This window comes from Podarcis vaucheri, assembly GCF_965113315.1.
Source record: "Podarcis vaucheri genome assembly, chromosome: 3".
Taxonomy (NCBI): domain Eukaryota; kingdom Metazoa; phylum Chordata; class Lepidosauria; order Squamata; family Lacertidae; genus Podarcis; species Podarcis vaucheri.
In genome coordinates this window covers 42,183,992-42,208,990 of record NC_138761.1, presented here as the reverse complement: position 1 = coordinate 42,208,990, position 24,999 = coordinate 42,183,992, and the positions used below count along the sequence as shown (strand labels likewise).

The 24,999-nt window shown below is 40.2% G+C and overlaps 1 protein-coding gene across 3 annotated transcripts in view; it reads left to right on the top strand.

Moving 5' to 3' along the window:
* Nucleotides 1–22,726, top strand: part of CDC42EP3 (CDC42 effector protein 3) — an 81,898-nt gene extending 59,172 nt beyond the window's left edge. For 2 of the 3 annotated variants that reach the window (XM_082216272.1, XM_082216271.1), the window contains 2 exons: nt 18,097–18,153; nt 20,474–22,726. In XM_082216272.1, coding sequence (XP_082072398.1) covers nt 20,759–21,526 — 768 coding nt within the window. In that variant the 5' untranslated portion in view covers nt 18,097–18,153; nt 20,474–20,758 and the 3' untranslated portion in view covers nt 21,527–22,726. Of the gene's footprint in view, nt 1–2,618; nt 2,638–18,096; nt 18,154–20,473 lie in introns of those variants that run through there. The other variant, XM_082216273.1, reaches the window with a different exon arrangement.
* Nucleotides 22,727–24,999: the final 2,273 nt, after the last annotated feature.

Below are 24,999 nucleotides of genomic sequence, written 5' to 3'. Positions count from 1 at the left end.
TCCCTGAGGCAAGGTGTGACAATTAAACTGGTATAAATACTGTTGATGTGTGTGGCGTAAAGTTGCATTTCAGATTATGGCTACCAGCCACCCAATCTGGAAATGGGGAGGAACCAAATCTGCATTGGCTCCTTTTTGGCTTGTAGGCATAAGGTGCCCTATAAAATCTTAATAGATTTCAATGCTCACCACACCATCTGTTTGTTCCTTGCTTCTATCCCAACTTTTCAGATCAACCTCCTGCACCTTCTTGATGGTACCATTCATGTGCCAGCTTCAGTCAGCAAGGGCACATAGAGAGGCATTGCACGTGGCTGCTCTGTAATTGTAAAAATCTGTTCCCTTTAAAGCCCATCAAAATCCAAGTCCGGGTGCCATGTTGAATTGCTGGAAGGTTGATTTGTTTGGGCTGATACTGTCCTAGAAAGAAGAAGATTGATTTGTTTGGGCTGATGCTCTACTAGAGAGGAGAAATGTGGCTAGATACCCAAACAAATAAACTGCTTCCAGAGGTCCCCTTCCCTGCCTTTGGCATGTGGCTAGTGCTTATTATCTTAAGTCAGTGATGGCCAAACTTGGCCCTCCAGCTGTTTTTGGACTACAACTCCCATCATCCCTAGCTAACTGGACCAGTAGTCAGGGATGATGGGAATTGTAGTCCCAAAGCAGCCGGAGGGCCGAGTTTGGCCATCACTGTCTTAAGTGAAAGAACTCGATTTAGGCTTTTATGCCCACCTGTCATGGAAGTCCTTATTCTCAATCCTACGGATGTGCAGACAGGCTTGGTGGTAAGGGAAAGAATTCTCTACATACTCAGAGGCTTGGCGTTTATACTTAGCATATTCCCTGCCTCGTATTGCAAATATATTCTTTCATTGAACCCTGGCGATCCCTGCATGTGGCAAATTGCTTGAAAGGGTTTATTTTCCTAAACCTATTCTTTATCCTACAGGCAGCAGCTGTGGCACAATGTGTCTCCCCCACCCTCTTGCTGGTAGGCATGGAAGAATGCACCTCTCCGTTCAGGGAGTTATGCTGTCTGAACGTCAGATACAAACCAGCGCTAGAATTCTGATTTTGGAACAGAGTCTGACATATATCTGATACACATATCCAGACACATCTGGATATTTGGCTCTTAAAAGGAATTCTCAAATGTCACTCTCTATTACCAAGCTGGCATTTTACATGCGTTTTGTAAACTATATTATGTTTTACAGAAGAGGCAAATTTTTCTCTCTCGTCATGCATGTTTCACATATTGTTTGTATGGGAGTAACTGGATCTTCTCATCTAGGCCAGAGTTAATTTAGACTAAAATCGCTTTAAATTGCCTACCACAATTAGTCATTGACTATCATTTTGCATTTGATATAACCCCCTCTAGCTTTGCTATAAAATCAAATTAACTGTTGAGGGTAATATGGTTTAACTTAGATTCCTAAACTCCCTTTAATTCAATTTATTCTCTGAGGTGAACAAGCTAGAGCTGAGATGTTGTGGAAGACAAGAGACATATACTATTATTTTGTCTATGTTTTTCAGGATGCACATTCCATATACACAGTGAAGGGTCTGTTTTCAGTTAGAGATACCAAGAGCTGAGTAATCTTAGGATGTCTAGAATGCCTGCTGCCAGTGTTACTAATGATAAATTCCCAGTAGGGAGTTGTCTTTGCTGTCGGATTACCATTTACGTTTTCAAATTCTGATAATGAGCTCTACTTTGGGCAAACAATCCATTGTGGGGCTTTGGTTACTATATTCTCAGCCCCACCCCCCAATAAAATTCTATTCAATTCTGCTAATAACTTTGTAGGTAGTGGTGATCAGTTCCCATTCCGGCCCATTCTCAAAGCCATATCGACTATGGCAGCTGCTGCATGAACTGACTTCCACATGCAGGCATGACCACATGAAGGCCAATGGCATGGCTTCATTTTCATTGACGTTGAGTTTGCATTGACAGGCTGCTAGTGTGGCTTATTAAGTGCTCAAGAGTAGTGTGCAAAAACCATATGTTGCTGTTTTTTGCATAGCATTGGCCTTCAGTGACCCTCACTGAGCAAGACGAAGAGACTTGCGGAACGAATTAATTTCGTCTTGCGAGGCACCACTGTATGCCTTGTGGCCACTGTAATGGAGGTGGTTGTGACAATATGCTTCCACAGATGATGGCTAGAGGGACACAGGTGGCACTGTGGTCTAAACCACTGAGCCTCTTGGGCTTGCCAGTCAGAAGGTTGGCAGTTCGAACCCCTGCAACCCCATTGCTCTGTCCCAGCACCTGCCAACCTAGCAGTTCGAAAGCATTCCCTTGCAAGTAGATAAATAGGTACCACTGCAGCAGGAAGGTAAACGGGGTTTCCGTGTGTTCTGGTTTCCATCGCAGTGTTCCGTTGCACCAGAAGCAGTTTAGTCATGCTGGCCACATGAACCAGAAAGCTGTCTGTGGACAAACGCTGATCCCTTGGCCTGAAAGTGAGATGAGCGCCACAACCCCATAGTCGCCTTTGACTGGACTTAACTGTCCAGGGGTCCTTTACCTTTTACAGATGATGGCTGTGGTCTCGAGTTTCATAGAGGTTTCGCTGAGCATGTGGAGCTCTGTGGGGGCAGAGACTGATGATTAACCATGTAAGTGCTAGAAAAAATGTGCCTTGTGCACAATGATCCTAATTCTGAGGAGGCAATGATGATAAGAATGATGATAAGAATGTGACATGTCAATTATGCAAACATCTGACTATAGTTATATCCAATCCCATTGCATGGTGGTAGAAAATTTTGTATATTTAAAAAGGAGTTGCTCTAAAATGTGACAGAATAGTAAGGATGTAGGAGAATCGTATCCCATAAAGATATGCAATACATGATAGACGCATTTCACCATTTGGTATGATAATGTTTTCACAGTAAGAATGGACAGTAATAATAATTCCTGCATTGTAGGGGGTTGAACTAGATGACCCTTGGTTCTCTTCCAGCTCTAAGATTCTATGATAATTCCATACTTCAAGTGGCATTCAAAAATACTTGCCTCAGTGTTAAGAATGCTAAGGACAGGAGTAGGGTAGCAGCAGCTGTGGGAGGCGGCATCACCTTGCCTGACTATGCTGAGGGGTTCCTACAGTATGACACTGCCTTAGAGTGATGTTTACCTGGAAAAAGAATTTTCTTAATCGTGACATTCACTCTGTGGAATGTTAGAATCATAGAATCATAGAATCATAGAGTTGGAAGAGACCACAAGGGCCATCGAGTCCAACCCCCTGCCAAGCAGGAAACACCATCAGAGCACTCCTGACATATGGTTGTCAAGCCTCTGCTTAAAGATCTCCAAAGTAGGAGACTCCACCACACTCCTTGGCAGCAAATTCCACTGTCGAACAGCTCTTACTGTCAGGAAGTTCTTCCTAATGTTTAGGTGGAATCTTCTTTCTTGTAGTTTGGATCCATTGCTCCGTGTCTGCTTCTCTGGAGCAGCAGAAAACAACCTTTCTCCCTCCTCTATGTGACATCCTTTTATATATTTGAACATGCCTATTATATCACCCCTTAACCTCCTCTTCTGCAGGCTAAACATGCCCAGCTCCCTTAGCCGTTCCTCATAAGGCATTGTTTCCAGGCCTTTGACCATTTTGGTTGCCCTCCTCTGGACACATTCCAGTTTGTCAGTGTCCTTCTTGAACTGTGGTGCCCAGAACTGGACACAGTACTCCAGGTGAGGTCTGACCAGAGCAGAATACAGTGGCACTATTACTTCCCTTGATCTATATGCTATATTCCTATTGATGCAGCCCAGAATTTCATTGGCTTTTTTAGCTGCCGCGTCACACTGTTGGCTCATGTCAAGTTTGTGGTCAACCAAGACTCCTAGATCCTTTTCACATGTACTGCTCTCAAGCCAGGTGTCACCCATCTTGTATTTGTGCCTCTCATTTTTTTTGCCCAAGTGCAATACTTTACATTTCTCCCTGTTAAAATTCATCTTGTTTGTTTTTGCCCAGTTCTCTAATCTGTCAAGGTCGTTTTGAAGTGTGATCCTGTCCTCTGGGGTGTTAGCCTCCCCTCCCAGTTTGGTGTCATCTGCAAATTTGATCAGGATGCCCTTGAGTCCATCATCCAAGTCGTTCTCTTCAGGAAGGCTTTCCTGGTTCTAAATCTGCAATGGGGACTTTTAGATATATGGATTTCCTAGCTTGCAAAAGCTTGTATTTCCACACAACTTACTCCTAAAAGCCTACTCCATGGGATGGTCTCAGACCTAACACTGAGCAGAGAAAAGTTGGATATAATCCACGAAGAAGCAAAAGTATTATTGAACTACTCTGATTCTTCTCCACGGTGCATGTTCAGAAGAATTTGTCCATGGATCATATCCCTTACTAGTTTATCAATTTTATACTTTCTCAGGGACTAATTCTTTGGGCAATATCTGATGAAAATAATGAGTCTCGAATACTTTGAGAAGTATGGAGTTTCTTTAAGCTAAATATATGGGATTGTTGGCATCGAGATAAATTGCAGTTCCACAGGGGTCACTGGAAGAGCTTTAATTTCAACTCAGTTAACCTCAGCTAATTTAAAATGCATTAAAAATGTTTAAATCATATGCTTTCACTCAGGCTTTTTACATCAGCCCTTGCATGTAGCTAGTGGTCAAAAAATATATATAGGGGAGGAACCTTTTCTTAATTTACCATGGAAAATCAACTCAATTAACCAGCATAAATCCAGTCCTGAGACATTAGCTATGGGAATTAAATGCCAAATCAATTTGGTGTTTTGTCAGTTGATAGTGTCTGAGCCTAAAATCCTGCAGCGTCATTTGCTCTCTTGTTTAGTTTGGCTTAAGACTAAAGCAAAGTCTTTTGCATTTGGGAGTCTACCAAAACTTGGCAGTTATGTCTATTTGCCATGGAATCCCTGGCCTGACACACCCAAGATCAAATATTTGATTGGATATATCTTGTTGCTTGTGAATGTTTCCAGTATTAGAAATTTAATGTTCTTTTGATCATATTGTGCAGGTTTGGATATAATGCTAAACCATGGTTTAGTGATAGGAGAACAGGCCTAGGCAAACTCCTTTCTCCTACAGTAGGCCACAAATAAGAGTTCGGAAGCTTTGGTTTCTGTTATAGATTAGTCAGAGCTTGCCATGTTGACCAAATCCAACACAGTTTACACTCCATGTATGTATGAAGTGTATGAAGATGCCTTGTTTCAACAAAGCATAGTTATGATTAACTACAGTTTAGGATTTGGATGTGTGGATAATCTGAAGCAAAGCTTCCAGTGCCATTGCAGATGTGCTGGAGGACAGAGAGAGGCATGTGGAACCAGGCTCACTGTTGCTCACCCTTGTAATGTTGAGCCATGGTTTAGTGTTGCATGCCAGCTAGATCATTGTTGGGAAAGTCCGTAGATAAGATCAAATCCGTGAAAAGGAAAATGTTATTCAGATGAGATCAGACAAAAACTGAAATAATTTCCCTCAGAAAACCCTGCTTCTATGCATAGAAATATCCATACTTTTGTGTAGTCAGCTATAGACTTACATTGGCATGAAGTGCAATCATATGCATATTTATTTGGAACTTAGTCCCATTGAATTCATGGGGGTTATTCACAAGTAAGTATGTTCAGGACTACATCTATGGTGAACCATTTCAGCTGTAGATTAAAACTTAATTACTAATTCTGTGGTGTTTGCTCAGTCCATTCTGTACCCTCAATATCTGCCTTCAAGCACTCCACATGATCAGGGTTTGGGCTGTGCTTCTAGACATCCAACAGAACATGCAGATATTGACACAAGGTATGCAGTATTGGTGCTGAAGACTGGAAGCCCTCCATGTGTTTGGGGAATGAGTGGACACCCCTTGTCTTGGACTGTGACTGCTGCTTTAGAGTTGTCAAACAAACTATCTCCTGAAAATCAGCTTCTGAAAGGGCAATAGGATGAAGAACACTATTCAGTCAATAACTTAATGCCTTTTCTCTGTATTGGCTCCACACTGTATAAAATGGAGGTCTAGCATACAATTTTAGATGTTATGACTGAAACATGGTCTAATTACTGTTTGTTTTAGTCTGCTGAATGGAGTAAGGCAGTTGTAGTTAGGCAGAGCCCACACCTACAGTAGGCAGAGAGAACCATCTGCATAGCTTGAAAGATAGTATTAAGTTACACATCAAAGAGAACAATATCCCAGCTTGTCTCATTTTCCTAAAATAGGGGGTGTTTGTGATATGTAGATATGTATCTACTGCAGGGGTGGACAGCCTAGTTTCCTGTGGGTGGAAGGAACAGAAAAAACGACGGAAAGGGTTTGGTAGACAGAAAAAACAATATGACAGAAAGAAAGAAAGAAAGAAAGAAAGAAAGAAAGAAAGAAAGAAAAGAAAAGAAAGAAAAGGGGCAGCCCTCACACTTGTTTCTGGTCACACTGAAAAGGGGAACATGCACTTTTGGCTCTAGTACTGCCCACACAGACTTTGGTCCCATTCACTACTGGCCTACAATCTCCAGCAGAACCTTTGAAGAAATCCCTTGGCAGGACAGAGGTCCCACCACTCCTTATCTGCTGGATGAAGGTGCAGCATGACATCTGTGTGATTAACTCTTACGCAAAGGCCTGCTAGAAAGTGGGAGACAGGACTCTTCTTATGCTTCAAAAAGAGTCTAAAAGTTCAGATCTCAACCCAAATCTTTGGAGTTGGTGTAGTATTACCTAGAGCAGGAGTGAGGAAGCTCTTGCCTAGGTCCCCAGTGTTGCCTTCCAGGGTTCTCTATCCAGTCATAAGCACTGTGACTAGGTCCCTCCAAAGCACATGCAGACATGGCATTGCAAGGACTTAAAGGCCCTGGGACACAGGCCCAGACACAAATTTCCATAAATTTTTCATAGATATCTGGGAAGTTAAGGCTAGGCCATATTTCAAAAAGTAAAATTCCTTAAGCTTTCTGAGCCGTTTCCGCTGCTTTTCCCATTGCGTTGCCATACATCCGGGTTTTCCCTGACATTTTGCTGTTTCGGCAAAATTCCCCCGACGCCATTTTTACACTGGAAAACCAGGATGTGTCAGGAATTTTCCTGACAGATGGCAAGCCTAAGTTAAGGCAGTGGTGGCTGGGTTTCTTACCAGCAATGTGGTTCACAGTGCGCCCAGCTGCCTTTTTAAGCAAAGTAAAAAAATGTAAGTTTTAGAGAAGGGACAGGAGGAAGGAGATCTGTTGTGTAAGACCTCCCAATCAGCCATAATTTTATACATGTATAAGGAAGCACTGCACTAAGATTTTTCACTTTCTATAACCCACTGCATTGTTGGCTTGCTTTTGGGTTTATTTGTATTTAAAATATTTCTATGTGGCCCTTCAATGAAACTTTCAGGTTGAGATACCAGGGAATAATCTGTTGTCTCTCGAGATAGAGGGATGCCAGCAGCAACAACACAGAGGTAACAACAACAAATAAACACCAGCAGCAATAATCATACTGCACAATCAACAAACAGCAGAAAACAGAAATCGTCAAACAGTTAAAAACCAACCATAAAATACAACGGAATGCATGAAACCACAGTTAGGCTTTCAGTTCAAAAACCCAGGCAAATAAATAGGTCTTTGCCTTGCCCTAAAATGACATCAGAGCTGGTGCCCTTAGATCAGATGACACTCTGCAAAACATCTATTTTAATACACAACTCTTTTTCAACGGACCATTTCTCCTAATTATACCACCATCTGAAAACTAGGAGAGATTGTGTGTGAAATATTTAAAGGTTAATGAATTTATCACACCAACACTTTTTCTTATTTTGGAAAATGTCCTTTTCAGTTGAAGGAGGATATGTAAATCCCAAAACCCATTTTATAAATAGCAACTCATCTGATTACCTGTGGTAAGTAAAAACTACCCCACCCTCTGGCTATGAACTGGAGAAGGAAGCCTTCCTAAACTAGAACAGCTGATTTATTCCCCTCCCCCCCCTTTTAGCTAGCCAGTGTGCAGACTTTGGGAGCGGGGAAGAAGGGAGCCTATTTTCTTCTGGATGTTCATTTGCAAGGACTTCTAAATATACTTATTTAAAAGTATTTTAGTTAAAATCAATGGGACTTGCTTTCAAGTAAAGCCTTAAATTACATCACTGCTGAAATATAAGTACTCGTTCTTACTTTGCTTTTGATATAAATGACACCAGGCCTAAACTTGTAGAACAGGCAAACTTTGTGGTTGTTTCTACCCTGCTTATGGGTATAATGAGTGGCTATTACTGCCTAATGTTGACTTAAACATAAGTCACAATACAACTCCACCTGTTTCAGTTGACTTAGTGGGGCTGCACCGATGCACATGACTTGAGAATAGTAGTCAGCGATTCCCATGTAGACCCAGAGAGAGCAACATAACAAATATTGTTGCTGTCCAGCAAATTTCACAAACCACATCCAGCATTTCCTAGGATTCCCTTTTAACTAAAGCCATGCATTACACACAGTCATTTGTTTTCCTGTTACACTAGACAAGAGCCAAGGCAATAAGGTAAAAAAATATATGACCCTTGTTGCACAGATGGCCTCAAGGAGGGTTAAATGTGCAGGAGGATTCTAGAAGGGAGGTTGAAGCAAGTCTTGGCATGTCTCTCCTCCTAGTCAGAGGCGAAAGCTATGCGTAAGACTGCAGAATGTCATTGCCACCTAGGATTTCCCTTCAGCTTACTGATAGGAAAATGCCACAGCAGAAAGTAAAGCTGCTCTTACTACATAATTGTCAAGATTGTTTGAGTAACATTAACATGACAGTAGGAAGAGGTTGGCCATAAATATCATGCCTATTTGTATCATTAGGGGTTAACGCACTTAAATGGAGTTTTTGTATTTTTGTGCAAAGCTTTGCTTTGGGGTGGGCTTCTCAAAACCAGGAAGATCGCTCCAGTAGCACATGGGGGGAATCATTCAAAGGCCACTGGGAGGTATATTGTGTAAGCTATCACAGCAATGGGTTTAGGACATCCTTAATTCATGGGTCATGTAATGATGCTTTCAGGGACGATTCCCAACATTAATGTCCAGAAATCTGTGCTCCCACAGAACATCCCCAAAGTTACCAAAAGCCTATTCAAACATTCAAGAGGGCATATGGTGGAGTCCTCATACCATCTTATGATTCATTTGTGGAATCACTTGTCGGAAAATGTTGCCACATATATTTTCACAAAATTCTTACCTCTCCTGAAGATAAAGCTAGATGGCTTATCCCCATTCCATTAAACTCCCTACATTTAAGGGATTCAAATGTTTAAACACTTTCTTCATAGTTGAACAAGAAAAGCCCATGTGGGAATGTCAAGGACAAAGCTTGCATGTGTATCTTCTCCTGACTTTAAGCCCCCACAAGTTCTTTGAACCCTTGAAGAGAACTAAAGACCAGTATGCTAGATTTGGTTAAGGTACTGTCAGAAATTTGAGAATAACTATTGGGGACGGGCCAACAAAGGTCCGTATAGTGAAAACTATGGTTTTCTCAGTAGTGATGTATGGAAGTGAGAGCTGGACCATAAAGAAGGCTGAAGAATTGATGCTTTTGAATTATGGTGCTGGAGGAGACTCTTGAGAGTCCCATGGACTGCAAGAAGATCAAACGTATCAATTCTTAAGGAAATCAGCCCTGAGTGCTCACTGGAAGGACAGAATGTGAAACTGAGGCTCCAATACTTTAGCCACCTCATGAGAAGAGAAGACTCCCTGGAAAAGACCCTGATGTTGGGAAAGATGGAGGGCACAAGGAGAAGGGGATGACAGAGGACGAGATGGTTGGACAGTGTTCTTGAAGCTACCGGCATGAGTTTGACCAAACTAGACAAACTAGGCAGTGGAAGACAGGAATGCCTGGCATGCTCCGGTCCATGGGGTCACGAAGAGTCGGACATGACTAAACGAATAAGCAACAACAATTGCGGACAGACACCATTTTTATCTATACACACAACATTTTACTTCACTGTGTGATCCATCCACACTGATTTCCCGTATCTACTGTATAGACCAGCACCTGTGCAGTTGCAAAGATGGACTATGCTGCATCACTACATCCAAAACCTGTGTGGAAACATCTTAGTTAGCAGGTTTGGCACTATGCAATGTTAAAGAGAGAACAATTCCTATGTTCCTTGCCGCTTCAGACAAGCCATGCACCAGCAGTGCCCCATGTGTGTGCGGTTTTCCACACTGTCTCATATTAACATTGTTATTGTTGATTCCCAGTACCTAAGATCACCCATGACCATCACATATCAAACCCCAGTGATATAAATTTTACACTGCCTTATCTAAAAGGCCACACTTGCCAGTCATCATGTATAGAGAAATCAAGTAAGCTGCATGCATGTGTGAATAATCATTAGCCTTCAACAGTGCTATGGATCTGGTGTGTTTTAATTTCTTCTGTTTGCAGTTTTAGTATGGTACAAAGACTGCTTTCATGCTCCATTCATGCATCACACTGAGCATTTATGCAAAAGCTTCTGGGAAATTACATCCAAACAGATTTACACAACACTCCCAGAGTATTAGTCTCCTGTCCATCTTTACTAATGGGTTGTTAGTAACCATTATATAACCATTTATAGTGATTTTAGTGGAGGAACAAATATTACCGTTGGATCAGTAGGCATCACAAATCCATATTTTCCAGGTTTAACCCAAGACTGAATTTGAACTTGGATGTATGAAAACACACATGCCCACTGAAAAAAATCACCTCCCATCCAAAAAAGCATTTATAAGACATTTTGCTCCTGATTATTTTTCATATCCATAACCCACATTTTAAAAAACATTCTACCAATGTATGTATTAATTGCACACAAATCTTTCAGTGAGATATATGCAAGAGAACAGTTCATACATCCTATTTGATACATCCTATTTCATGCCATTCATCTTTGCTTATAGAAAATTCCATGGTATGTGTGTGGGAGGGTGTTGTAAAAAGCTTAAGGACAATAGCATGGATAACTGACACTTTTAAATACATTAGAAGGAAAGTATATGATATATCTGCCATATAATATTGTTCTGTTTCACTTGGGACACAACATGTGGAGCAAGAAGGCATACAATTGGCCTTCTGGTTCAGTCACTTGCTTCAGTGTTCATAAACATTTTGCCTAAATTTTATTGTAACTCAACCTCCTTGTTTCTTAGCTTATTCTTGTTGGATCAATTGAACAATCATTCACTCTCTTCCTTCTAACAGCATTAAGGGTATGATCCAGGCAAAGTTAATGATTTTTCAGTTCCATTGGTTGCAGTGGGAGATATGTTGAAAGATATTCTCACCATAGCTACCTTGAAGGAGGATAAGGTTATCAATAGGAACTAGTAATAATGTTTACATATTACCTCCAGTGTCAGAGGTTTTATGTCTCTGAATACCTAATGGGCCACCGTGAGAAGAGAATCCAAATGATGTCAAGTACTGAAATTAATGGAATGGAATGCTTAGCTTTGCTCAAAGCGTGCAATAAAAGTCCACTATGACCACTATGATCTCCTCCTTTTTAGACTTATATTTCTAGATTTAACATACCAAGTTCTTAGTCAAATTTATTTTCTAAAAACCACTGGTAATCACAGAAATACAAGCTGGTTGAGAAACATGATAGAAGAAGTGGTCCCCAGCCCATTGGACCCTGTGATGTAAAATTAGATTTTGTCTGATCCTAGTTCTTAGATACTTCCTTACACAACCACTCTAGGAAAAGTTTGGCAGGGTGAGATTTAAGTGTCATAAATAAATACATAGGACAGCATTCAGCAAAATAGTTGTGCTCATACATGCAACGATCACCACTAGTACAGTGGTACCTCAGGTTACAGACACTTCAGGTTCCAGACTCCGCTAACCCAGAAATAGTACCTCGGGTTAAGAACTTTGCTTCAGGATGAGAACAGAAATCGTGTTTCGCCAGTGCAGCGATAGCAGGAGGCCCCATTAGCTAAAGTGGTACCTCAAGTTAAGAACAGACCTCCAGAACGAATTAAGTTCTTAAACCAAGGTACCACTATACAGTGGTAAACTCCACATAGTCCTCAGATCTGCTTCAAAGGGTTAGGGGAAAGTCCAGAAGAGACTTAGGAGTTGTGTAGGGGGAAGAAAGGAGAAGAATGGAAACATAGCTTAGTGTTACGTTGAATAGAACCTATGGCTTTTGATCCACACATCTTGTGATCCCTATGGTCTTTTTGGAATTCAATATCCTTCCTAAAGTATTTAATCCAAAACAGCTCTGTTTTCTTCTTGAATGCTTATCTTAACACTATCAATGACTCATCTATGACTCAGATCCTTGCATGCTCACACACCCTCTTTTGTTCTGAAAATCTTGAGTGTATCCTATCCAAACAAAATTATCTTAGAACTGATTAAAGCATTTCACACCTTTCATTTTGACCAGTTTGGTATCTGAAAGAAGAATGACACTACATGACTTGACTTGTGAACATTTAAATTTCAAAGTCAGCATAATGCAAAATGCTCAAAAACGCCATTATGACCAATATCCACAGGTTCCTTTTGAAGCATATTCATTGTCCTATATTTACAGCTTATAAAATAAATAGTATCTATCCTCTCCAGGGCCATAGTGCTTAAAAATTGCTCATTTGAAAGAAGGGAGACATAAACCTTTGCTTGGAAACACAACTAAAGCTCTGCTGCTCCCTTTTTCAGCATCAAAAACGCATTTCTTGCATTTCTCCTGTTTCCAACAAAAATAGCAAATACAGCAGAAAAGAATAATTCTAGTAGTATCTGTGAACTGCAGTAACTATTTAAATAGTAGGAATTTCAGTATCTGGTCTATGACTAAGATGGGGTTCATTTAGCATTTAAGAGTATGAGCTATGAACAGAAGTCAGAAGTTCAAATCCTGGCTTGACCACAAACTTGCTGGGAACTAATCATACTGGTCTTACAGGGAGGCTTGTGAAGATTACCGAGATAAGGTATATGAAGCACTTTGAGCAGTTAGGAAAAAGCGCTGTATAAATACTCAGTCATTTAAGAGTCGGTGTGGTAGAATAGTTAGGGCAGGGATAGCCAATGCGGTGCCCTCCAGATGTTGCTGAACTACCATCAGACCCAGGCAACATGACCAAGAGTCCAAGATGATGGGAACTGTAGTCCAAAAACACCTGAGGGGCATCACATTGGCTTACCCTGGGTTTGAATGTTGGAAATCCAGACTCAAGTGTAATCTCTCTTTCTGTTTGCAGACTTTATTTTCAAAATGGCAGCAGAGTAAAGCAACCCTATAAATCCTAAATACAGAGGTCAAATCTGCTCTATGCTTTCCTTGCCCGGCTTGAGTCAGCAGCCCATTATCCACATTTTTAAAAATAAAGGAAAAAAAGATAGAATAGTGAAGATGGGGAGGTAAGGAAGCCATATGTGATGATAAATCAAGATCAAAGCTCGAGGCTGGAACAATGCGTCAACAGCTTTGGTCTCTTCAAATAACGCCCAAAATTTCTCCCAGGTTTATTCGTGATAATTCGGGATTTATGATAATTGCATTCACTTTCCCCCCATTTTTTCCTAAATGTAACGTGTCCTTTTGTCTTTATTTTTTAAGAGATATCCAGGATTGTAGAACAATATGTTTTGCCACTAGAGTTGCTCTATTCCAAAAATGAGATGGTTGAAAGCAAAATTTATGCAGGCTGACAGAACCAACTTAATCCACCATCCTACTTCATACTAGATGCAAAGGCAAAATCAAAACAGATGTAGTAGATTGACTGACTTGTTTTCAGAGACCCACACTTGAAGAATATGTCTGGGTGTAAATGTGATCTAAACTTTATTTTTTAAAATATATACCATGGTACTGCTTATGAATCTCACTGCTGAGATGAATAAATCTGTCTATTTTATCATCTCACCCACACTGTGAGACAGTCTCTCTCGGCATAGCCTAATTAGTCCACGGCTGCTCAGCGTGCTTTATGGCAGAGTGAAGATTTGAACCCAAGTCTCCTCAGTCCTACTTAGATACTCTTATTTATTTATTTGTGCTTTTTTTTTTTACTTAGCCACTCACTGCGAAAGAGCCTTTGAGCAATGTAACAGAAAAGAAAATTAAGATCCAAATGTTGTTGTTGTTGTTTAGTCGTCATGTCCTGTCCGACTCTTCGTGACCCCATGGACCAGAGCACGCCAGGCGCTTCTGTCTTCCACTGCCTCCTGCAGCTTGGTCAAACTCATGCTGGTAGCTTCGCGAACACTATCCAACCATCTCGTCCTCTATCGTCCCCTTCTTCTTGTGCCCTCCATCTTTCCCAACATCAGGGTCTTTTCCAGGGAGTCTTCTCTTCTCATGAGGTTGCCAAAAGATCCAAATGCATAGCATAAAAACAAAAAAGAATACATTACAATAAAACCAATGCTAGGATCAATAAACAGACACAATAAAACTTCAGCAGCAGAAAACAGTTATCAATAAACAACAGAACATCCATCATTATCTGTCAGATGCCTGGGAGAAGAGAGCGGTTTTTACCTGACACTGAAAGGATGCACATGAGGGCATTAAGCCGACCTGAGCTAACTAGGACGTCACACTGGAGCCAAGCCTGAGGGAAGTGAGAACATGTTCTCTGTATTATGCAGAGGAGGGTGATACTGTAACTTCCTTATAATGCTTGCTGCAATAAATGTTTGACAAGTATATGAAATTCAGTAAGGAGAAGGCCTGCCTAATTTCAGCTGGGAGCTCTACAGACTTGGGGCCACAATACTGAATGCACAGCTTCTGGTAGATACATGGCATCTGAGCCATGAGAGACCTCTAACAGAGACTCCTCCAAAGGAGCAGAGATATAAGGGATCAGACAGCCCTTAAGGTATGCTGGACCCATGTTGTTAAGGGCAGTAGTCTGCTCCCAGCAAATGTCTTGCTGCAGAATTTTGCACCATTTGGAGCTTCCAAACCAGGCCCAAGGCCCACATAGAATGCATTGCAGTAATCAAGTCTTGAGGTTCCCAATGCATGAATCACTGTGGCCAAGCTATTCCTGTCCAAAAACAGCTGCGGTTGGTGTATCAGCCATAAAAGGTCCTCCTAGCCACTGAGGCTACTTAAGGCTCGAATAACACAGATGGCTCTGGGAGTACCCCCAGAGAATGTAGTCTCCCTATCTGAACTTCCATATATTCTTAATACAGTGGTACCTCGGGTTACATACGCTTCAGGTTACATACGCTTCAGGTTACAGACTCCGCTTAACCAGAAATAAACCCTTGGGTTAAGAACTTTGCTTCAGGAGGAGAACAGAAATTGTGTGGCGGCGGTGCGGCAGCAGCAGGAGGCCCCATTAGCTAAAGTGGTGCTTCAGGTTAAGAACAGACCTCCGGAACAAATTAAGTACTTAACCCGAGGTACTACTGTATATTGGGTACCCAAGGTACGACTGTATATGGACACAGGTGGCGCTGTGATTTAAACCACAGAGCCTAGGACTTGCTGATCAGAAGGTTGGTAGTTCGAATCCCTGTGATGGGGTGAGCTCCCATTGTTCGGTCCCTGCTCCTGCCAACCTAGCAGTTCGAAAGCACGTCAAAGTGCAAGTAGGTAAATAGGTACCGCTCCGGCGGGAAGGTAAACAGCGTTTCCATGCACTGCTCTGGTTCGCCAGAAGCGGCTTAGTCATGCTGGCCACATGACCCGGAAGCTGTACGCCAGCTCCCTCGGCCAATAAAGCGAGATGAGCGCACAACCCCAGAGTTGGCCACAACTGGACCTAATGGTCAGGGGTCCCTTTACCTTTACCTTTTTACCACTGTATATACTTTTTAATTTTAGATTGGATTTTGCTGTGTAATTTTTGTATAATCCTTATAGGTAGTGTTAGAAAAAGAAATGCCAATTTAGGTATTTTTCTCTCTCTTTAGGACCACCATTCTTCCTTGCCATGATAATGGTAGCTTGGCACTCTTTCTCACACCCTGCTTATATTTCTCCAAATTATCTTTATTTAAGGGCTCATTCAGACTTCCTTTTGTGCTGCTTTTCTAGGCACAGGCCAGGGCTTTAAAGCTCCATTTCTGATCGGGTATTTTTTGTCACTGTGCCTTCCCCAGAGAAAATCCATGTTTTACCACTGAATTGGAGCAAGCAGCAAGCAGCTTTATCATCCGAAAACAGTATTACTATGTACTATGAACGTAGGTTCCCAAACCACAGTCCAAGTGGCTCATTCAGGTCTGCAGCATGTCTGGATTTCTGGTTGAAGACAGGAGATGGCACATCCATCACATTAAATATGTATTGATGTTAATTGTATTTTAGTTGCTTCTCTTATTTCTTGTATTGTGTTTTATTGTCTTACAATATGAATCCCATGGAATACAGTAAAATATAAAAGAAATAAGGGAAACAATCAAAATGTAATTAAAAATAATAAAGCATCTAGCACACCATATCAACAATTTTCAAGTGGTCCAGGGTGGGTAGTTAGGGTATCACTGATCTAGAACTTCTTAACTTGTATCTAGAAACTGTTGAAAATTCAGTATCAGCTTTATATTGTTCTTCAGCATTCATAAGTAATTTCTGATTTTTCTGCATTAATTTCATAGCTAGAAGATACTTTATCACATTCCTCCAACATATTCTTCAGAAATTTAACTGAATCTATACATCCTTGCAATGTAAATGCTGTATCATCTGAATAAAGCATAATTTTAATTTGGGTCATGGTAGGGTAATCTCTTTTATGTTTTTGTTGTCCCTGATTTGTTGTGCTAAATTTTCAAAGTGTAAATTAAACAATAATTATAAGAAAGTGCATTCCTGTCTGACACATCTTTGCAGTTGTATTGTGGGATGCATGATTCCATTAATCAAAATTGTACCCACAATTTTGTATATATTGCTTCAACAAAACTGCAGAAGTCTAAGTCCTGGACCAAATTTCTTCAAAATTTTAAAGCATAGGCTTCCATTCTATAGAGTCAAATGCTTTTTCTGTATCTACAAACTAAAAGAATAAAGGTGTGTTATGCTTCTGTTTCACCTTTATTAAGTTGATCAATTTGCATACAATTTACGACATTTATCTGCCTGCCATGAATCTTGTTTGATCCTTTTTTATTTATTCTTCAAGGAATTTATTAACACTGCAAGCTAAAATGGCCGTCATAATTTTATAGTCAGTATTTTAAAGTGATATATTTGACACTAACCAAGTGCCTACCCTCAAGGACAGCTAGTGCTGGACTTGTTCAGATTTACCTTGTACCCCAAACAGTGTTTTGCTGGTTGGTTGGTTGGTTGGTTGGTTGGATGTAATGTAAAAACTTTACTAAATTCAAATTAAAATCTACTGAAATAGCTCATGGTGCCCCTCTCACATAATGGTCAGAAATAGATGACTATGTGAAGTGGCCTGACAGTGCAACATCTGAACTCTTTTAGCAAACATTTTTATTTTGCAACATTTAACTACTCTCAATAGAGAGAGGGGTTAAAATGTCTTCTTCTTCCAACATAGGCTGTGGCTAAGACATCAGATTTAATAATAAATCATATGACTGTGGTGCTGAGGGGAGAAGACACTTCAAACAAGGCAGATTACAGAAATACTTTTTAAAAATCAACCAAAAAAATTTACTGTCAAGTTAGACAGTAACCAAGATATTAGGCAGAAAACAGAATATTGAAAAATATATGCCCCGAGGAATGTGTACAGAATTCCTTAGGCTTGAAAATTCTGTTTCAGAAACAAAAGTCCACCCTGAGTAATTTGTGACATAGGATTATTTGAAGTTACTGAACTGAGGTATTAAGGTGATTAAGTCAGTGAAAGTGGGGGGTAGTGCTTTAATACAATCAAATGAAGTTACTTTGATGCACATTCTTTCAGGGAGCATTTCAAGAATTCCAGGCAGGATGTTTACAGATAAGCCAACGACAGGAGCCAGCCATTCACAACTGACTAGTTGAGGGGCATGATGGGATTTCAGAAGTATAAAAGAGAGTGTTTTCAGGCAACATTCATTCTCCTCCACTCTTCTTTTCCAGAAACCACACTCTGCCACAGCTACAGAATTTTCCACAGGATTACAAAGATAATTGAAGGTAAGTTGTTGTTTTTTGCCTACACATGTCTTTTCTTTTTATTTGGTAAATTAATTGAAACATTGAATAGTGTAAATTAATTGAAACATTGAATAACACCAGCAAGTGATATAGCTCACATCCCTTCATGCTTTCACCATCTTAAAATAAAATAAAATAATAATGATAGGAAGCATATTTTTTAAAAAAGAACAGCCAAAATTAGCCAGTGTGGTGTAGTAGTAAGAGTGTTGGACTAGAACTTGGTGAGTTTGGGGCAGTTACAGTTTCAGCCTATTCTACCTCATAGGGTTTGGAAGAGTTTGGATTTGATATCCTGCTTTATCACTACCCGAAGGAGTCTCAAAGCAGCTAACAATCTCCTTTCCCTTTCTCCCCCACAACAAACACTCAGTGAGGTGAGTGAGGCTGAGAGACTTCAGAGAAGTGTGACTAGCCCAAGGTCACCCAGCAGCTGCATGTGGAGGAGCGGAGACGCAAACCCGGTTCACCAGATTACAAGTCTACCGCTCTTAACCACTACACCACTCTGGCTCTCACACTGGGTTGTTGTAAGGATAAAATGGGGAGCAAGAAAACCATATATGTCACCTTGAGCTCATCAGAGGAAAGGCAGGATATAAATGTAAGAAAGAAAGAAATAGAAATCTTAATATAAAATAGCAAATTAAAGGTAAAACTACCAGAGAAAATATCTACCTATGTAAAGTAAAACTACCAGAGAAAATATCTTGCTTCTGAGAAACTGGCGCAGCTTTTAAGGTTGACCCTGTTTTTTCGGGTGGAATCACATACTGGTAAATTCAGGTTGCATGGTGGAAGGTACTGTACTTCCCATTATCTTTTTTCTCCTCCTAACTATGATTATTCATGCAACAAGTATTTAAATATGATGGCTTTTATACAGTAAATCAGGCTTCCTCAACCTCAGCCCTCCAGATGTTTTGAGACTACAATTCCCATCATCCCTGACCACTGGTCCAGCTAGCTAGGGATCATGGGAGTTGTAAGCCAAAAACATCTGGAGGGCCGAGGTTGAGGAAGCCTGTAGTAAATTGACCTATATATTGAAACAAGGAAGTTTAAAATATATTACTATTACGTTATATTTATTTTTTCTATATATTCATATGGAACTATTTATGTGTGAATGTATTTGGTAAACTTCTTTTTAAGCTTTACTATATTCTAAACAAACACAGGAGTGCCTGGCATGCTCTGGTCCATGGGGTCACAAAGAGTCGGACACGACTAAACGACTAAACAACAACAACATATTCTAAACGCTGTAGTTCATAAATCCTAGTCAGCAAAATTATTGGGAAAATAGTTCCCTAAAAAATCAGACTTCAGCTTTAATGGTCTTGGGAACTACAGTGGTATCTCAAGTTACATATGCTTCAGGTTACATACGCTTCAGGTTACAGACTCCGCTAACCCAGAAATATTACCTCGGGTTAAGTACTTTGCTTCAGGTATATTATCATCATTATTTATTAAATTCCAAACCACCCTTCATCCAAGGATCACAGGGCAGTTTACAATATAAAAAACACAAAAATACATAACATAATAACAAACAAAAACAATAACCCCCTACAGTTTAAAAGGCAAATAAATGTGGCAGTAGCCTGGATATTCCTCCTTGCAGCGAGGTCATTCCAACCCCAATCCATTATGAGGAGCCTGGCTATCATACTATTTAGCCTGTGAATCAACCTTTGTCATATTATGCAACTGAAACTGAGGGGCAAGGAAGGGCATTCTTTGAACTGATTGCCCAGATAAACCCTAAAATTTGTAGGCATCTGTTAAAACAATTTCAGCTTTGATCTTTCCAACTACACATACAAAGATATTCCAGCTTCAATTTCAAAGGCCCACAAAGCTATGTTTATAAACCTCTGTTTTTAATGAGGAAGGAACTTTTTGGTACAGATGTTTAGAAGCGCCTCTGGAATGTCCAAAGGTGTGGGCTTTGCCTGGCACTAAGATGGAAGATGATTGACAAAATAAGAAAACCAAGAGAAACCAATATAGTAAGTTTATTAAGAGGGTTGGATTTGGCAACCACGTCTAAGGAGTTCTGGCTTTCAAAATGTACAAAGTCAGGGAAAAGGTTGGTTAGCCTCTCGTTAGAGGAATCCTTTTATCCTGCTTAATGAAGGGAAGCAACTTCATACAGCTAATCTCCACGCTGGAGCTGTCAAGAGTGCTATTAATTATGTTGCTGCTTTGTTTTTGGGTTTTTTGTGCAAATATCAGATTGAATGAACCATGAAGAGCAAGTTAATAATAACCTCTTTTATTTCTCATGCAGGTTGCTGAAGTCCTGGAGGAAAGTGAGCATTCTTGCAAGCCTAGCGAAGTGTCACTTTGAGGAGGGAAGCTTACACTGACGTTCTGGGGCACAGAATTTTGGAAGGCGGGGAAGGCAGCAGTGGTGGCGTGTGAATGCCTGTTCATAACCGATGCCAGAGTCAATAATATGGCATAGATAACAAGAAGGATTTGCTGGAGAAGAGCTACTCAGACTTGCTGACTGTTTTTATTCCTTCCTTTGTACCAAAAATCCCCCCTGCCGCCGCTCAGACACTGCGAAAAGATGCCAGCCAAGACACCCATCTACCTGAAAGCCGGCAACAATAAGAAAGGGAAGAAATTCAAGCTGAGGGACATTTTGTCTCCTGATATGATCAGCCCACCTCTCGGTGATTTTCGCCACACAATTCATATCGGGAAAGAAGGACAGCACGATGTTTTTGGAGACATCTCCTTCCTGCAAGGGAATTATGAGCTCTTACCTGGGAACGAGGGAGAGACAGCCAGCCAGTGCGAAGGCCACAATGAGTTCCTCAGGGCAAACAGCACCTCTGACTCTGTGTTTGCCGAAACGCCTTCTCCGGTCCTCAAAAATGCCATATCACTTCCTGCCATTGGTGGTTCTCAAGCCCTCATGCTGCCCTTGTTGTCACCGGTGACGTTTAATTCAAAGCAGGACTCTTTGGGGCCTTTAAGGAATCCCAGGCATAGCTGTGAGCCCGTAATGGAAGAAAAGTTGCAGGGGAAGAGCAAACACTTGGAGAATGGGAAAATATACAAAGATGACATCACATGGGAGCGGAACGTCCCAACATCGCATTATACTAATGGGAGAGACAGTCATTCATCCAGCCTTTCGGAGCAATACGCTGAATGGCAAACAGAGGAGTTATTTGACAATGGCCATCTTTCATGTGATCTAACCAAGACTCAGCCTAAATCAGAAGACTCCCTTTCAGATCTGGCAGAGCCTCTTCTTTCTTTGCAACTTGACCTCGGGCCATCACTTTTGGATGAAGTGCTCAACGTAATGGACAAAAACAAAACATAGAACTTGCTGCTTTTTTGCCTCAGTCATTCATACAAACACAACTGAAATGTACAGGCGCCATCCAGCTAAGGTTAAGCAATTGAGGCTGCAATCCTGTGCACACTTCTTTGGGAATAAGCCTCATTGAACTCAGTGAGCCTTACTTCTCAGTAAAGCACGGGGTGCACCTTTGGAGGATGAATGGGATTTAAGTGTGCTTAACTTTAGATGGATTGTGATTTGCGTGTTTATATACAAAACCAACTCCCTTTGCAGTAGACAATTTTTCTAAAACAAATGACTTTAAACTATTTTTTTACTTAATTTCCATGATTTTTTTAACATGGCAAATGTCAGATAACAAGAGGAGGTATTTTAACAACACAATTTTCAGCCAATGAAACTGTTTTCTAAGAACCAAGAGTTGTCGTCAACATAATATTTGGATTGATTCTGCAAGTTAGGACAATTAATTCATTTTCAGGAACCCTTTGGTTCTCAAGGACCCTGTGTGTGCCAGGCAGAAGATTTATGAAGTGAAGGTTAAATGTTAATTAGTTCAGCATTACTTAATATGTAACTCTTTCCCAGAATGATAGTAGGGGTTTTTTTTTTATTAGCAATGTTTTTCATTCTGGCTGCACTGTTATTGTTGAGTGTTAATGCATAGCTCTGTGTTCAAATGGGAATGGCTTTCTTCTGTTCAACTGTTATGGGAAATATATGTAGCCAATACAAACTGGTGCCATTGAAGTTACTGGAGCCTCTTATGTGAGCTCTTATGCCAATACGTATTCTATCTTAGACAATCCAATTTTTAAAGAGATGAATTACACTCACTGCATTATTTTATGAGCTGAAATCTGTTTTTATGCACATTCACATCAGATTCTACACACACACACACACACACACACACACACACACAATTGCACCAGTGAGCTGTTGCTTGGTATTTTTTTTGGAGAGCCATTGTATAAACTGTATATTTGTGTGCATTTATGGAAAATACGTATTTGATCCTTTAGCTTTGTTCCTTTCAGTTACTGACATTGACACACAAATCTTTGAAATTTTGCAATGGGTTATTTTATGATTTTAGAGGGAAGCTCAAAGGAGACTGTGCTGCAGCAGATGGTACGTCAGGGAATATAGTGATGTCCCTGCATTGTTTTAATACTTTGTGCAATACAATAAAGAGTAAAGAATTAATGTGGAAAATCATGTTTCTGTATCTGAATTACACTTTCGTGAAGAAGAGGCTTATTTCAAGATTCAGTTGAAACCCACTTATCGTACATTCCCATTACGTTTTACTAGTTCTGTGCTTCAGTAGTGCCAAGAGAAAAATAACTTTTGTACTTTAATTAAGATTATTGCTCTGTTCCACAACTTGCCCACACAGATTTTGCAAAATTCATTCATCCTAATTTGGAACCCCATGTGTGTTATAGTGAGCTGATGGAGCTCTTCTGTGAACTTCCTCACAAGTGGAGTAAGCAAATGTTTGAACTGGGCCATATTTTCTTATATGGAATTAAAGAAGTATACCCAAGGTTAAGGAAAGGTGTTCTCTTGTATCTTTCACTGCTTGGTGCTACTAGCGGTTCTGATTACCAGAGAGCAGAAAGGAAGGACCAAGTATTAGCACAGATGAATTCAATAACCGTGAACTTTCCACCTTCTGTCAAGTCAGCAAATATATGTTTGGAAGGTGTTGGGGGTATGAGAAAATGGTTTCATCTTTGGCAGGACTACTCACTTTCTAGTAAGGGCAACACTTTAGTGGAATCAGAAAGTGCAATTTTCCAGGACCTGTGCTGACCAGAAGTCTGATGTTTTTGGCTGAATTAAGCTTTCTGAGTTAGAGTCAGTCTCTTAAGTTACCTTTAAGAAAACGCTATTCTTTTGAAAGAGATCTCCCACTAGGGAAATATATCAGCTAATCTTACAATTAAGATAATATCCTTCTGTGTTTTGTGTTCTTTGATTATTCCCCTTGCCACTTCACTGGACAGCGAAGATTGTTGTTTAAATTGTAATCTCTCCTGCTTGAGCTCATCAAATCAGAATGCTGACTTTATGAGATCCTGGCCATTTTCACAGCAGTAGACTATTCCAGGGAAAATTCTCAATAGAAAGCAGATAGTGCTGTTTTAAAACCACAAGATAGGGAGAAAGTTTATGATAAAGCTCATTTGCTAATACAAACATCCCTTTCAAGGTTTTCTGGCATAACTTATGGGGCACAATCCAACCGAAATGAAACATGCTTATAACACATTGGTTTCAGTGAGAAAGTGGAACACATGCTTAGACCTCCCCCATTAAAATCAATGGAGTTTTAAAATGCAGCACTTTGACTTTTTAACACCAGACCAGGGAATGTGTCTATTTTAACATTCAGATCTAGAGCAACGTGAGATATGAAAGAACTTGAGACCCTCACTAGGTTTTGTGACTTTTAAACTTGGTTCACATGGAGATTCACTTTTGGTAACCCAGAAATTATCACAGATGGTGATTATAAAGAACAGTTTAAAATATATGTGATAACTTGGGATACCTGGTTCTAGTGGAATATTGAGTCTTTGTCCCAAAGGATAGTGGTAGTACTTTTAAACCTTTTGAGAATTAAAAACTGGAATTAAAGTTACCCTTCTCAGCATTTTGTCAATATCTGCAGTTGTGCTATTGCTTCAGTGCTAAACTTAACTCTGGAGCTTTGGCTTTATCTGACGTTCCTAATGTTTCCTCCACAATTTGAAATCCTTAGAAAAGCTTATACAGGCACACAGTATCTTATATTTTTCCTTCAGTAGGAATAGGATTATAGGCACAAATCATCACAGTGGAACTCTATTTTAGTCTATCTTATGTTCCTCCTCAGACTGCAAGAATATTGTCTTGCATGTTTGTTTGGGCCCTGGATAGATTTCATGAGTTGTGATTTACAAATCAAAATCCTGCTGGAGAAATATGGCACCTGAAGGAACTTCAGCCCCTATGTTATAGTATTGTCCCATTATTGCCCCATTCCAGCATTCATATCAGAATGTCCTGGTTCAGCCACAATATTCTGATGCCTCAATTTAATGCTCAGCATTTTACATAAAAATGGCATGGTACTTAAATATTACTTGGCACTGGAAAGCATCTACTCAGCCACATCTTGAATCTTGGACTGAGGATCTTCAACAATTGGCAATCACAAGGACAAGGAACATTTAACCAGTGTTGAACAACACTGAACAGGTGTATACAAGCACTACATTTATTTGTATCTGATCTGAATTTTTGGACCTACTGGAATCAGAAATCTCTCCTGTTTTCTGTACTCTTCCTACTTGCCTCACTTAATTTGTATCCTTTTCCTTCCACTCCCTTTCTTTATATATAAAAAAGTTGTTTATTTGGTTCTGGGGGTAGATGGATATTTTGAGCAATCAGAACTTAAAATAATTTTTTTATAATGTGCAGATATAACCGCCATG